The sequence below is a fragment of the Strigops habroptila genome, chromosome 7, assembly GCF_004027225.2.
Source record: "Strigops habroptila isolate Jane chromosome 7, bStrHab1.2.pri, whole genome shotgun sequence".
Taxonomy (NCBI): Eukaryota; Metazoa; Chordata; class Aves; order Psittaciformes; family Psittacidae; genus Strigops; species Strigops habroptila.
The window spans coordinates 24,873,271-24,887,219 of record NC_044283.2 but is presented as its reverse complement, the minus strand read 5'-3'; the positions used below and the strand labels follow the sequence as shown (position 1 = coordinate 24,887,219).

Here is a 13,949-nt window from a genome sequence, read left to right as displayed (position 1 = left end):
GAGTCTAAGACAGTTTAAGCAGGTGTAGTTAAAAGTGCACATATAATAATCTTACCTAGGTGAAATACAGAATATTTTTAATGAATGTGGAACAGAAGCAATCTTTCAATGTGCCCAATCTTAATTTCCTCTCCTTGAGAGACCTGATAGTCTCGTTTTACAAAATCTAGTGCTCTGCTCTGTAACTTACTTGGCCTCTTTTATTTTTTGTCGGTGGCATGGCCAGTGGGATTGATGCGCCCTCAGCAAGTTTGCCGACGACACCAAGCTGTGTGGTTCGGTTGATATGTGCTGGAGGGAAGGGATGCCATCCAGAGGGACCTTGACACGCTTGTGAGGTGGGCAGATGCCAGCCTTATGAAGCTTAACCAAGCCAAGTGTAAGGTCCTACACCTGGGTCGGGGCAGTCCCAGGCACAGCTACAGGTTGGGTGGAGAAGAGATTCAGAGCAGCCCTGCGGAGAAGGACTTGGGGTGTTGGTTGATGAGAAACTGAACATGAGCCGGCTTCAGTGTGTGCTCGCAGCCCAGAAACCAACCGTATCCTGGGCTGCATCAAGAGGAGCATGACCAGCAGGTCAAAGGAGGTGATCCTGCCCCTCTACTCTGCTGACAGGTCTCAACTTACTGTTAGCAATTTGAAAATGTTTGCAAACACAAATCGAAATTAGAGGTTTTCATTATTTATATTGAGACTTTTGATATACACATTTTTATTTCTTTTCATACAGTAGTGAGTCTACTGAAAGATTATTTCCCTTTTGTTTAATTTTCGGGTTTTCCTCTCTAGAGCCCAATTTGACACTGAGTACAATCTTAGAGTAACAAGAATATTTTCATGTACCATGCTCTTTCAAATGCATTTTAAGATCTCAGCTTTGGGCCAGTGATAATCATAGAATCACAGAATGGTCTGGGTTGGAAGAGACCTTAAAGATCATGTAGTTCCAACCCCCTGCCATGGGCAGGGACACCTTCCACTAGACCAGGTTGCTCAAAGCTGTGTCCAGTCTGGCCTTGAACACGTCCAAGGATGGGGCAGCCACAGCTTCTCTGGGCAACCTGTGCCAGTGTCTCACCACCCTCATAGTGCAGAATTGCTTCCCAATATCTAATCTAAATCTCCCCTCTTCCAGTTTAAAACCATTACCCTTGTCCTATCACTACATACCCGTGTCAGAAATCCCTCTCCAGGTTTCCTGTAGCCCCCTTTAGGTACTGGAAGCTGCTCTAAGGTTTCCCCTGCTCCTTCTCTACTCCAGGCTGAACAAGCCCAGCTGTCTCAGCCTGTCTTCATAGCAGAGGTGCTCCAGCCCTCTGAGCATCTTCATGGCGTCCTCTGGACTCACTCAAGCAGGTCCACGTCTGTCTTGTATTTGGGGCCTCAGAACTGCACACAGTATTCCAAGCGGGGTCTCACAAGAACAGAGTAGAGGGGGAGAATCACCTCCCTCAACCTGCTGGTCGCACTCATTTTGATGCAGTGCAGCATACGGTTGGCTTTCTGGGCTGTGAGTGCACGTGCTGGATCATGTCGAGCTATATTGTCCCTCCATCAGATATTGGGGTGCTTGAAGTCCCCAGGTGGCTCAAAACTGTTGCTATCAGTCTGGGTATTTTGAGGGTAAAAAGATTTCTGGATAATTTTGATAAGAGCTTAATGTCTTAATAGCCATAAATTTATCCTATGTAATTCAGAGGGCAGATGAAGTTGTAGCAGGTGAAATCATGATGGCGGGCCATCAGAAGTTTGTTAAAATATGTTAGTTTAAAAAGAGAAGCTGAAATGTGTGCATTACGTGCATGCTGTTAGTTGCTCTTAGAGAAGCAGATTGTGCTCAGGACTATGCAGTGTTGTTTCTAGGCTTTGCAGGGACAGTGGAGTGTTTGCAAGCTGCAAATTGCAGGGCCACAGGCAAGATGTGGGGGAGGTGGTTAATGATAATCATCTTTCCTTTTTTTTTTTTTTTGCTTTTTGTCCAGCACAGCATCTGTGCTGCAGCTTAACTCATCCATTGCATCTGATGGGGGCTCAGTTAACATTTTTGCTCCTTCTGTTCATAATGCTGTGACCTATGCTTAATCTCTTCCCTGCTTTCTCTGCCTGTATCTCCTGATCAGAGTGTGGTATTGGGCTGGTGCCATTATGAACAGCTGGAAAACTGGTGCTGGACCCTGCAGGTTTCCTTAACCCTGTTAAGGAATCGATCATACTTTGAATGGTTCTGCTTCCTGATTTAGGAGCTGCCAAATGATCTATGTTAAATTTATGTGGGGCTGAAAAATCCCTGGTCTAAACCAGGCTAAATCAGTTTAAGTCATGTGCCAAAGCCATGGTTGTTGATTCCTTTCTATTACTCTCTTAAGCCTATGGGTAGGCTCCCTGTCTTATAGAGCATTTTGCTTACCTCTTTTTTTTTTTTCCCCCCTGAAACAGCTTATCCTGGCTTTCTTTTTCATATAGCTTCATCCTGCTTTGGTTTGGGTAATTCTGATCAGCTTGGATTACACATTGTTTACCTTCAGACTTGGTAAGAGTTATTTTTGCCTCCAAAAATCACCTGAGGCTGAAGTTGCAGGGTATGGAAGACCAAGCCCTTTTTTGCTTTATTGGTCATCTCGGTTGCAGAAATTTAAGTTAGTTTCTGATCTTGTGTCTCTGTGTAAGAGAGAATGAAGTTTATGCTTGTGCCCTGTATTAGCATGGGCATTTAAAGTAGAGTTGTTTGTAAATAACAAATGAGTCTGAAGTGTGATCTTTATGGTAGAGATTGAATAATTTGTATATCAATTAAAAAAAAAGAGTTAATACGCAGGAGTTTAATTTACACAAGAGGATTAGAAAAAATGGCTGAGGTTTACTTAGCAAATGTTGCTGTGAATGTATAGGTTCGATGACAGAAGGTCTTATTATCTGTGCTTGCAAGTAGCCAATAGATAAAACACACTCCATCTTCTTGCTGTGACAACACTGGTTTTGCCTGCCAGACTGTTCCATTCTACACAGGGGGAGAAATCTAATTAATGGAAGAAAATTGAATTTGGAAAAGACTTAGTATGCCATCTCTTTTGTTCCCTTAGTAAATGCAGGATTAGTTGTGACTGCATGTCACGGTTATGCCTTACATAAATGGAAGAATTGCTCTTTATTTCTCCAAGCGATCACTCGATTTAAGAATACTCTAGTAGCATGAGATGACCCAGGTCATCTGCAATACAGAGTTTCGGTCAGATAGTTAAATACACACTGATTATTTAGATGTGTCTATCTTAATAAAATTGTAAGTAAAGGAACAAAGGTTTTAGCCTGTTTCTTTCTGTAATTTTTGTTCGTTTTCTTTTTCCTTTGTAGCTGTTAGAGTCTGATTCTGAGAGGCATCTTGTCTCTGATTTTTTGCTGGATGAGGAATTTGGCTGTGTGGGAAGGGGGAGGGTAAAAATGGCAAATATGAAAGCATACTCCACTTGTGTGCTAGAACTCATTGCAGGATCTAAAGTTGTTTTTTCCTTAATGCTGATCTGTCTTTAAATAATATTATGATTTTCTGTTAATAAAAGCATCACTAGAACAGAGATAGCACTGCTGCTAGGCTGTTGCAGTCAGTTGGCAGCATGATTAGCTCTAAAAGGAAAACAATGTCATTATTGTAGCAGCAGGGGCTGGCAGAGGGTGCCTTTTGGCGAGGCAGGACAGAAAGCTGGTCACTGCATGGTGATTTCAGTTAGGACTAGATAAAGCAGGAATAGGTGGACATAGGAGAAGCTGCAAGCAGGTCGAAGTGATGGTTTTGTTGTGATGGGAGGACAGAGCCAGGGTGGAGTGGGCAGGGCAGCAGTGATTCCTTGCTTGGGCAGGGGGCTTGGACTAGATGATCTTGAGAGGTCCTTTCCATGTTCAGCAGCTCTGAGGTTTGTATGGAGGAGTCTGCAGATGGATTTGAGAGCACATGTGCAAGCTGCTTGCAGGCCTGTTCCTTTCCTGCTCTTGCATTCCCAAAATGGCTCTGCCCACCATCAGAATTTGCTTTCCTGGCTTTGCTAAGCTTTCCCTCTCCAACTTCGAAGCTCAGTCCAGCAGAGATGTTAATGCTGGAGGGAGCAGCAAAAAGAAAAACACTGGCTGTAGGAACATCATCAGTTGCTCTGATCTACAACAGCACCTTGTTCAAGTGTTTTCCTTCCCTTTTCCTTCTGAAAGTGTTTAACATCCCCTGGAATTTGTGTATATACATAGGCAAGAAGGAGCACAATGACACTTGACACTAAGAAAGCTTCTAGTCTCGATTCAGCTTTCAGCTACATTAATGTAAATATAGATTTTATTAGGATGCTTGTGGCTGACTTTTTGTTTAACTGTTACCATTTAGCTGATCCTAGTCGAAGAATGAATGCAGATATAAGAACATAGTGTGTTAGCATATTTAATTAAGAATTAATGTTTTAGCACTGGAGTTCAGCCTTTGAAGCGGAGGGAGTTAGCTAGTGTTGAGTTGCAATCCTTGTATAATGGGGGTGTTCTCTCCAGCTGCTTAGGCTTTGACTACAGCCAAAGTGTACAGGACCCGAGGCTGTAGCTCCATGGCATGAGTTTGTCATTAAATGTTTTATACTCAACAGATTGCAGGAAATCTGCTTTATGAAAAGGTTTGTGTTATTTCTTTCCTATGTTTCCTAGTCACAATGGCAGAAATAGTCGTAAGTGCATAGAAATGCCTTGTCTCCCAGTGTATTCACATCCAAACCAGAGACTAAGGCAAAATGGTTTCCTTGTGAGAAGATGGCCTGGAAGGGGTCCTCTACAGGAGCTTGCTGCTAGCTTGCTTTTTATGATTCCCTTCTGTGGGATCAACCCTGCAGCCTATGTTTCCTGGTTTCACATGCTGAATCTCATTCTGCAAACTTTTATGTGGACATGCCTGACTGCTCTGTTTATTTTTACCAATGCTGCTATAGCTTTCCAAGTAAGCTGTAGCTGGGTCGTTGGGGAAAACCCAACATTATCTAATGTCATGATGTTTTTGCTACACTATGTTGATTAAAACTGGAGAATATTGTTGAACTTGTGGTCCTGGTAAAGCATACGTTAAGAAAAATGTCATCATTATTTTTAATTGCTGTAAACTAGCCTCTCCCTTGCTGTAATGACTGTCAAATATCGCTGCAAGCTCAAAAGATCCTCATTGTTATGTTCCAGGCTTTGTTTTTGAATGCTTAACGTGTCTCAGGAACTTCTGAAATGTGGTAGTTTTATTTTGTGGTTTCCTTTGGTTTTAATTCTTAAATGATCCCTCTTTTCAGATTTCAAATTATAATCTATTTCCTGATGCATTGCTGACGCCCCGTGAGCCATGTCAGAAGTACTTCCAGGTCAGATGCCCTTTAAAAGATTCTGCTATGCAAATATGTGAAATTTTTCTCTTCTTTTCCTCCTTCTTCCCAGGCCCATATTTCACTTTCATTTTGCACTTATCCATGAAAGAGCAAGCACTTTCTGTTCTTTTTAACAGTGCTTTTTGAATAAACTGTGTTCAACTTTTAACGAAGTATTCCTATAGACATTACAATGCAAAAAAGTCTTACTAGAGGTTAAGACAGCTCAGTCATGCACTGTTTTCTGTTTGCAATGGCATTTTCTCTCTTCTGTTTCCAGCTCCGTAAAGTTTATGACAAGATTGAAAAACCTCAATAAAAGCCACTCAAGTAATAGTGTTATTTGTATTATTATGTTGCTTAGAAAATTGAGACTACTTTGTGTTAAACACATTATAGTGGTAAAAGTATATTAATCTATATCTGTAGGCATGTTTCTAAATGTTAGAAGTACGCAGTTGAGACAATGATTTGTTTTTAAAAGTAAGCAAGCTAAACCCATTAATGACAGATCTTCTACCTACTTAAGTGCTGTCTTCAAGCACCAACAGTTTAATATTATTTACAGTAATCATAACATCCTAATTATTCTTAGTTTTTCACCAGTCCAATATTTTTTATTATAATACCCTATTTTTACTCACTCACAACTTACCACTCTTCATCTGCGTTAGCTGAGATACACATATCAACTCAGTGATTCCTGGTCTGCTTGTCCATTTGTGTTTGCTTTTCAGCAGAAAGCAGGAGTTGAAGGAAGGGTGCCCTGTGCCAGTAGCGTTGTCCTTGCTGGTGGTCAGGCAGCAAGAGGAGCTTCCTGAGCTGGGGGGACAGGGCGAGGTCTCTGGGACCCCTGGGCACAGGGTGTTGGTTGGCTGGTGAGGGGCACCACACCAGCCTGTGTTAGGGACCCCTGGGGTGAGGGAGACAGGGACACTGGGAGAGACACAATAGAAGATAGGGGAAGTCGGTGATTGGGATTTCCATCTGGAAATTACAGGCACAGGAAGAAGTATTTCCTTGAAGTTTTTAATTATAAAGTTGGGATGTGCTTCCCCTGGGAAAAGTGGTGTGTTTTGAGCATCACCGTGCCCTCAATGAAGGAGGAGGGACAGGCTATCGCTCTTCTTCCTTGTGGTGTTCTACTGTGCAATCTAGATTTTCTTCAGTGCATTTAAGCATTTCCTTGCATTCAGATGTTTTCCAGCACTTCAGTTAGTTCTGGTCTGGTAGCAACTTCTGCCCTTGAGATGCAAGACCTGCCCTTTTGCATCTGCATTTCTTCTTCTCTTTTTGTCTCTTTTGTTGCTTCCCTTTATATCTGCTTCCAGGAATGGAAGGAAGCTGGCTGCATTCATCCCAGAGCCTGGATAGGAGTGCAGGGTGATGGCCAGTGAGCAGACACTTGTCCCTTGCAAGAGCAGCCTGCTCTGCTCTGTGCACAACTTGTCATACTGTTTGCATTTTCATTGATCATTTTTTGGATGGGCTTTGAGCAACCTGGTCCGGTGGAAAGTATCTCTGCCCATGGAGTGAGGTTGGAACCAGATGAGCTTTAAGGTCACTTCCAACCCAAACCATTCTGTGATTCTATGATCAACAGATCATTTGAAACAAGGCCAGGAGGGGAGATGGTGTCTAGTGAAAGTTTCATTTTGACACTTTTCTGCTTATGATCGTACACCAACCCACTTAGCACCCAATTTACGAACACTGCCTGGGTCGCAAAGACTTCTGGAGTTTTGGCTCAGTCATGGATCAGTGCCAGTGTTCTTCATAAATCAGTGGGGGAGCTTTATCAAGCAGATTAGTAAAACAGAATACATTTTTTTCAATGTTTCTATGTGCTTATTCTTACAATGTTTTTGATAAGTGAAATTGTAACAGCAGGGCACTGGCTGAAGATAATCTGGCAGGCAGATACTAAAGCTTTATCTAGGAAGATCATTTTTTTGTGAAATATTTTTAGTGGTAAAAATAGCAATAAACATTGCATGAAGCAGCTCACTTGTAACAAAGGAGAAGAATAAATTTCAGTATTGTTCCAGCTTGTGTCAGCTTTATTTATTGATGGAAAACAGAAATGCTTGTTTTAATTTGCTGAAGCGTAAAATAAAATATAACCTAGTGAAACCCATAGATACTGTGTGATTAGATAGATTCTAAAGGTCAAGTAGTGGGTCAAAATTATTCTGCCCTGTTGCTTGGTTTTTTTAACTTGACTTCCAGACTTTTAATTGATTTGGGAAAACATAAAGCAGCCACTCCATAAACACAGGCCATTTTGTGATTTTAAAACATGTGCTTTGCTAACGTCATGTAGGATCAGATGTGACCTTGCTTGCATTAGGCTTGGTTAGATTTAGGTTAGATGCACAAAGCAATGTGTATTGTTGTCTTTATATGAGGATTATCTGGTGGTTGTGTTTTGTAAATCTTTTGTGGCTAGATCTGAAATTGTTTATGGGACTTTTCTAACTGTTACCTAAGCTGATAGCTTTTTCATAGTGTGCATGGGGTGATCATTCTCCTGAAGATTTTGCGGTTGGTCCAGACTTGACCGACTGGGGCTTGAGAAAATGGCAGACATGAACATTTGTAAAGTCTACTTTAAATTCTGTTTTGAACAAGTTTTAGAAGTTGTTTTCAGTGGCTGATTCAGGGAACAAAGAGTGTACCTGGTCTACTTGGTTTTAAATGAACCAGAGTGATGGTTGGAAGTGTGCAGCTTTGACAGCACATCAAAGAGGAGGGAACACTAGCAACTGTGTGTGCTTTTAGGTAGCATTGTGAAGTGCTCCTTTTCACGCTGTGTTTATGTACATGTTCTTTTAAAACCCATATATTTAATCTCTTGTAAATCTGTACAGCCATCAATTTTGTCATATATCAAACATACAAGGATGCAGCACAACTCAGCTGGAATGATCTGTCATCGGCTAGCTCAAATTACAGCTTTTCATTCCTGGGTAAGCCCCAGACACGTTTTTATGTGCAATATAAGCAGTCAGTGATACCTGAGCATTAGGAACCACAGCAAGGGTGTTTCATGCTGTGGCAGATGGGAGTGATTTATTAATTGGCCTCTAATTTGGTTGCCGGGTGTCAAACAACAGTGACTACTACAGTATGTAAATTGAGGTGTTCATGGAGTTGTGCAGATTAGTGAGAGTCAGAAATAGTACAGAAACAAATTACAGTTTAAAAAAAAATCGTATTGTCTGATTATTTTTCACAGTCTAAAAATCTGTTTCCTCAAGAAACTTAATACTTTTTCAAAATGTGAGCTGCACCCCTGGCTAACAAAATTCAAAAACTTGTCTACAAGTAGATCAGTGAATGGTTTTATTTAACAGTGGAATACGCGTACTCTGCCCTAGGATGTGCGCTTCATCCTCAAGTTTGAACTTGGTGAGCTGTAGAAATAGTGAGCCATCTTCATCTCTGGAGCAGCCCTTTCTTTAAAGCTGATCAAATTAGAGCAGGATATTTTGCTAAGGGATTCCTCCTCCCCACCCATAGAAATCAAATACACCTCTGTGAAATAATCTGCTGCTTGTATCGTTTACCTTCTGACTCTCTACTTCCCACCTCAAAATAAAAGAAAAAGAAAGCAGGGGAGGGGAGAGAAGGACAGACAAAGAGCAGAGAAAATGCAGGTGTTAAGAGGCAACAGCTGACTGGCCAATCAGGCTTAAAATTAACAGTACTTGAGTTCTGCCCTCGGTGAAAAAGGAATAGCATCTGCCTGTGGTCTCTTAGAAATTTCTTACATTTTCTTCTTCCTAGTGCTTAGCACTTGAGGAGTTCTTCCCCTCCTCATCGGAGGTGGATATGAAATACTAGAATGAAATTATAATAAGGATGGCTTCTGGATTCTCAGGCATTTGCAAAGGGCACCTCTCCTGTCCCCAAGCCTGCTTGAAACAGTCAGACATGGAAAAACTGCCCTGAAACTGCCTTCTATAGGGGCAAGCTTTCTGCTTTTTCTCAGATTCATGGTCCCAATGATCTATCTTTTTTTCTGCCTCTGTTTTTCCTTATTTAATAAGCTCAGCTTTTGTCTGTTCTCTTACCCACTTAGGTTGTCGTAATTTTCCTACTGTAAACCAATTACATAAAGTGCTGCATCCCTTTACCAGAAGCCCTCACAAAATAGCGTATGCAATGAATGAGTCTGTTTCATGACTGTCTCTTTTGCTTTTCTAGTCGACTCCGGCGTGGACGCATTGGCAGTGTTTATGGCAAGCGGCAGCACGACGGACGTTGTGAACCGCAACAGCCCTGCCACCCCACCCAACACCCTCAACCTGCGCTCCTCTCACAATGAACTTCTGAATGCAGAAATTAGGCACACAGAGACCAAGAACACCACTCCTCCGAAGTGCAGGAAAAAATACGCGCTGACTAACATTCAGACAGCCATGGGTCTTTCCGATCCAGCAGCGCAGCCCCTTCTGGGGAACAGCTCTGCCAATATAAAGCTGGTAAAGAATGGAGAAAACCAGCTCAGGAAAGCCGCCGAGCAGGGACAGCAGGATCCCAACAAAAACCTCCCTACCACTGCAGGCATAAACGTAACTTCTGAGAAGTTTGAAGGCAAAGAGCCGATCCCGCAGGATTCCTCTGGCTGTGAAATACTACCCTCGCAGCCAAGGAGGACCAAGAGCTTCCTGAATTACTATGCAGATCTAGAGACATCTGCTAGAGAGCTAGAGCAGAGTTTTGTTACAATGGAAGATAAATCTGCACAAAGCAACAGCCAGGCGTCTACCATTATTGTCAATGGGGAGGGCCTGCCCCGGAAACAAAACAAGCCGTCAAGCCCAGAGGATGGCCAAGTTGCTGCAGTGTCATCAAGCCCTGAGACTAAGAAAGACCACCCGAAAACAGGGGCCAAAACAGATTGTGCCCTCCATAGGATTCAAAACCTGGCCCCGAGTGATGAGGACTCCAGCTGGACTACGCTGTCCCAGGACAGTGCCTCGCCAAGCTCGCCTGATGAAACAGGTACGCAAGTAAAGGCTGCTCACAGCCACTGGTCTAGAAACACGTTGCTTCACTCTTCTCAGCTGGCGGCTAGAAAGAGAGATGTGATTTAGTGGTGCTTTCAGTGGGGAAGCTGCTTTAGGAAAGGCACCAGCAAATGCTAGACAGGGTCCTACAAATACGCTAACTGCACTGTTTCTAGTTTTTAAATAATTGCTCTTCACTAATCAGTGGGTACATGTTGTGAGAAGTACATGGTTGCCTGGAGATGCTAAGCTACTGATAGCTGCCTGCACACAACAAACTTTCTGAACAACGATTTTTACGTTTAGCAAAGATTTTTACTTTTCTAATACAAAACTTTGTGAGTGTCTCCCCTTTGCCCCCAGTCATTTGATGAAATTCTTTTATTTTTAACAAAGTCCTCCCAAACCTTGGGTCACTTAATTTCTGTGGTTTGTTTTCTTTGTGCAATGGTTCCATACGCTAACTCAGAAGCTGAAACCATGGCAGTTCATATTTTGAAAGCATGGGCTCATTATTTATTTGAGCAATAATGATGACTTCTGCACTAGCTCTGTTTTGATTTACAACACATCTGTCTTATTTTTAAAACTCTAGAGATCTCATTTACTCTAGTTAATGGACTCTATATACTGGCTTGGGTATAAAGAAGGTGATAAAGGTGTGTGGGACTACAGAAGTTCATCATACATTGTTTGTGTTTTAAGTGGTTTTGTTATTACAGCACACAGATTATATGTGTGCTGTAATAATATGTTGTATGGAGGCTACTGCAGTCCAAATCCAGAGCTGCTTAACATGTCGGTTGTGCATGATTATGACAATAGTGAGTTTTATTTTAGTGTGTAGGGGGCTTTAAAAATCACAGCCAGAAGCACTACGTAACATACAATGAATCTTCTGATCTTCTTTTTTGTATTTTACAAACCTTTCCTATTAAAAGGGAAAATTTGCATGAAGTCACCTCTTCACATGCAAATGAAGAAATTTTCAGTTTACTAAAATTGCTATTTGGGTTAATGTTATTTCTTGGGATCCTTGATATAATATATGTGACATCACTGATAACATTTTCTGGAGAAGCTATCAATAGGAAGCACTTAGATAACTTAGTGCTGAGCTTGTTGGATCCTTCTGTATTTGTACGTGACCCAGGTTTGGCAATGAGAAGCTGTGGGTAGAAAATTTACATTTACTGAAAACTAGCTTGTTTAGTAATCACTATGGCAATGAAGGGGAACTTTACCCTGCTGAGTATGGGGAGTTTCCTTGTTAAAAAAAAAAAAAAGAAAAATTCAAAATGTCACTTCATAAACCCCTCAGAGTTCACCTCTCTTCTAAAGCAGAATAAAGGGCTTTTTTAAAGTATCGCTACCTTCACCATACCAACAACCAATGTGTGATAAACAGACAGTTACAGAAAAGGAGATGGTCAGATATCTGAGTTCAGTCTCTATAAGAAAAGACTTACAAAAAATAGCCCTAGAAAACCTCAGAATTGCCTTTCAAGGTCAAATTGGTAGAGGGGTTTCTTTGTCATCCCTGTGGTCACTGTCAGAGAGCACCAAATAGGGCATAGGACCTGTTATACTGGATTGGATCGCTGATTTTAAGATGCCTGTATTCATGGACTCTAAAAACATCCAACATCCAACTTTTGCAACTTGCAGACATCCATCTCTTAGGATTATTGACTACCTTGAATTTACCTTCACTCTCATAAAAATGTTTCATTGTTTCGAGTTTCTTTCCAAAATGGTCTAACAATGATACAACAGAAGAGAGCTACGGAGTCAAATGTAGAGTTGCCATGGAGGCCAGGACGGCTTTTGGAGATGACTAAACAAGCCACTTGCGTGGGCTCGCCTGCAGCTCTTTCTGGGAGGCGGAAAAGGGGTGTGTGTGCAAAAAGCAGCACTGTTCATGTAGAAAAAAGCAGAACTTGCAACTGGTGCAAATATCTCCAGACTTACTCATTTGGGGGCAAATTTTCTAGTTGTCCCCAAGGTCTCCAGCCTTTTAGATTTTAGTAACGTGCCATCCCTAGGCAAGTTCATGTATCTCCAAGGATGTTTGAAGGGTAATAAGAGGTGAAACAAAAGTTGAGTAAATGAACAGAACTTTCTTTTCTGAGGCAGGGTCAAGAACAGCTCAGTGTTCTTCACTGTAATCACCTGTTCCTTTTCCATCTCTTTCCCAAGAGTTACCTGAGTTACTGTGGTGCCAGCTGGCAAGCATTCACCTCTCACTGTGCCAGGTCAAGCCACAGGAGTTACCCCACTTGCCAAATATATTGGGTGCTACAGCAGTGGGTGGAGTTGGAAGTGCTGAAGGAAATAGAGTAACACTTGCTGCTTGCTGAAATCCACTTGCACTCTTCTGCCATGCTTGTGACTGAGAAGTAGTTTCCCAGAAGCAGAAAATACGTCCAATGTGTTTATGTCAGTGGTGGTTGACTAGAAACCTGAGACATTCCCAGGAGGCCATACCTAGCCCCTGGGGCCACAGAGTAGATGCGAGCCCCCACATTTAGGAGTAGGCAAGAAGAAGAAACCTCAGAAAGAGAGCCTGGTGGTATCTTGGCTCTCTTGTGGTTGTCTGATATGGTCTTAAACCTCCCTTCAGACGTTGCCCCAACCTGCTTGTGCCATCTGTTCCAGAGGCACATGGTGCTTTCCGTCTTCTTAGATAGGTAGATCTAATCTAAGATCTACCTATCTAAGATAGGTAGATAGATAGATCTTTCTATCTACCTGTAGATCTTTCCGTGTAGTCTTAGTGTAGTCTTTCATTCCTGGTTGTCTCTGTGTGCCAGCATGGGTGAAGGGAAGCTCTCCTGGCTCAGGGAGTTAAGCAGCGAGCCCCGGTGGTGCCCATCCTGGCGATCCGAGATTTTGGGCATGGTTAGTGCTCCTCACTGGCACTGCATCTGGGTGGGAGGAGAACATCGCATGGAGTCTGCAGCTCAGTGCGCTCCAGCCCTTGCTCCAATAATAAATGTTAGGGACCAAAGGGAGAAAGACACCTGGAAGAAAAATCTGTAAAAGTAGACAGTTTTAGTCATATGACTAAATTCTTGGATGGCAGAGGGGGGAAAGGACTACAGTTTCGAGAACAGTTAGGCTACTAAAGAGTGTAGTCCAGCAGTTACGTGGAGAATTACTAATGTTCAATCCAGAGATTATATTTTCTATTTTAGGATGCATAGGAATATGATAGAAATACTGTTTTCCTGAGAGGACACTGTTGAAAATAACAGTGTACTTCTTTCAGGGCTTCTGAATCGTTTTGTCCTTCTCTTCCCTCTGTTAACACAATTGATTATTGAAATCCTGGAAAACTGAATGTTGTTTTGCGGGGGTTCTTGCTTGTGTTGTTTTTGAGTGTTTTGAAGGTATGTGATTCAAAGGCCCTGGAAAAATTTACATTTGGCTTCATTGTTTAGACAAAATCCTCTTGAACTCTCCTTAGGGCAGGATACTTTTACTTGAGGTCTAATGAAAAGGTGTTTTCAAGAGGCTTGACCTGCTCTGAATGAGGTCAACCCAATTTAAAGATGCCAAACAA

At 42.1% G+C, this 13,949-nt stretch overlaps 1 protein-coding gene across 15 annotated transcripts in view; it reads left to right on the top strand.

Annotated features, from left to right (window-relative positions):
- The window catches only part of APBB2 (amyloid beta precursor protein binding family B member 2), a 179,622-nt gene that overhangs the window by 73,191 nt on the left and 92,482 nt on the right, over nt 1–13,949 (top strand). For 8 of the 15 annotated variants that reach the window (XM_030493263.2, XM_032920085.1, XM_030493259.1 and 5 more), the window contains exons 4-5: nt 5,298–5,366; nt 9,579–10,379. In XM_030493263.2, coding sequence (XP_030349123.1) covers nt 5,348–5,366; nt 9,579–10,379 — 820 coding nt within the window. In that variant the 5' untranslated portion in view covers nt 5,298–5,347. The remainder of the gene's footprint in view (nt 1–5,297; nt 5,367–9,578; nt 10,380–13,949) is intronic. The other 7 variants (XM_030493261.1, XM_032920084.1, XM_030493253.1 and 4 more) reach the window with 1 other exon arrangement.